The 1,217-nt window shown below is 41.1% G+C and overlaps 1 protein-coding gene across 1 annotated transcript; it reads right to left on the reverse strand.

The window, feature by feature from the left end:
* Nucleotides 1-219: 219 nt before the first annotated feature.
* LOC141702533 (secreted RxLR effector protein 161-like) lies at nt 220-984 on the reverse strand. The gene has a single exon (XM_074506198.1). The coding sequence runs from the start codon at nt 982-984 to the stop codon at nt 220-222; it is 765 nt and encodes a 254-aa protein (XP_074362299.1).
* Between the last annotated feature and the right edge of the window lie 233 nt (nt 985-1,217).

Here is a 1,217-nt window from a genome sequence, read left to right on the forward strand (position 1 = left end):
TATAAACTAAAGAAGAAACACATGCGTGCAAAGTGGTTGCTAAAAACCAGCACCTGCTTTCCTGAAACTACTCTATCTCTAATATTTATTTCAACTTACTCTCCTACTTTCACGTACCTACGTGATAGACCAAATCAACTCAAATAATTACTGCTAAGATAATAAATAATAAATAACAATATGTTTAGATTAAAAAAACCAACATTTTTCCCCTTTAATCTAAACTACTGTCTGCAAGTCTCTTACTCCAAGTAACAGCCTCATCTTCTCAAACCTGGCAGTAGGCAATGCTTTTGTCAAAACATCAGCTCGCTGAAGATCCGTACTGACATGTTTAACAAGTATATCACCATTCTCAACACATTCACGTATAAAGTGATAACGGATGTCAATGTGTTTGCTTCGTCCGTGAAACACAGAATTTTTAGTCAGATCAATGGCGGACTTGTTGTCAAGATACAACACTACTGGCTCAACATGTTTACCAGTAACCTGACTCACCATTTTCCGCAGCCAAATGGCCTGACATGCAGCTGCAGTTGCCGCCATGAACTCAGCTTCGCAGGACGAAAGTGCTACACTTCTTTGTTTTTGTGATGCCCATGTTACCAGTCCGTCGTCCAAATAAAACACCATGCCCCCAGTGCTTCTTCGATCTTCAACATGTCCAGCGAGGTCACTGTCGGAATATCCTATCAACAACTCACTTCCACTTCCTCTATTATAGACTAGACCATGGTTTAGCGTACCTCTAACATAGCAAAGAATCCGTTTTACTGCTAGCAGATGCATCTCAGTGGGTTTTTCCATATACCTGCTCACAATCCCGACTGAATAGGCTATATCCGGCCTTGTATGAACCAAATAGCGTAGGCCTCCAATCATACTTTTAAAATGTGTAGTATCAACGCATCGTCCTCCTTCATCTTTGCTGATATTCTCCATAGGATCCATGGGAAGCTTAGTGGCATTGCAGTTCCACATCCCAACTTTTTCAAGAATTTTTCTCGCATAGGCCGTTTGTTTCAGCTGGATGTTATCAGCCCCTTATTTAACCTCCGACCCAAGTAATACGTCAGCTTACCCAAGTTACTCATCTCGAACCTCCTGTTCATCTGGTCTGTAAACTCTCTTATACTCGATGGTTTTATTCCTGTAACCAGTAAGTCATCGACATATACTCCGATGATCACAACATCTTCACCCTTTGCTTTCGT

This window comes from Apium graveolens, unplaced genomic scaffold (genome assembly GCF_009905375.1).
Source record: "Apium graveolens cultivar Ventura unplaced genomic scaffold, ASM990537v1 ctg5265, whole genome shotgun sequence".
In the NCBI taxonomy this organism is placed as follows: Eukaryota; Viridiplantae; Streptophyta; class Magnoliopsida; order Apiales; family Apiaceae; genus Apium; species Apium graveolens.

Excerpts from the sequence above, each read along its gene's own strand:
- LOC141702533 (XM_074506198.1), bottom strand. The coding sequence starts at position 984 with ATGTGGAACTGCAATGCCACTAAGCTTCCCATGGATCCTATGGAGAAT.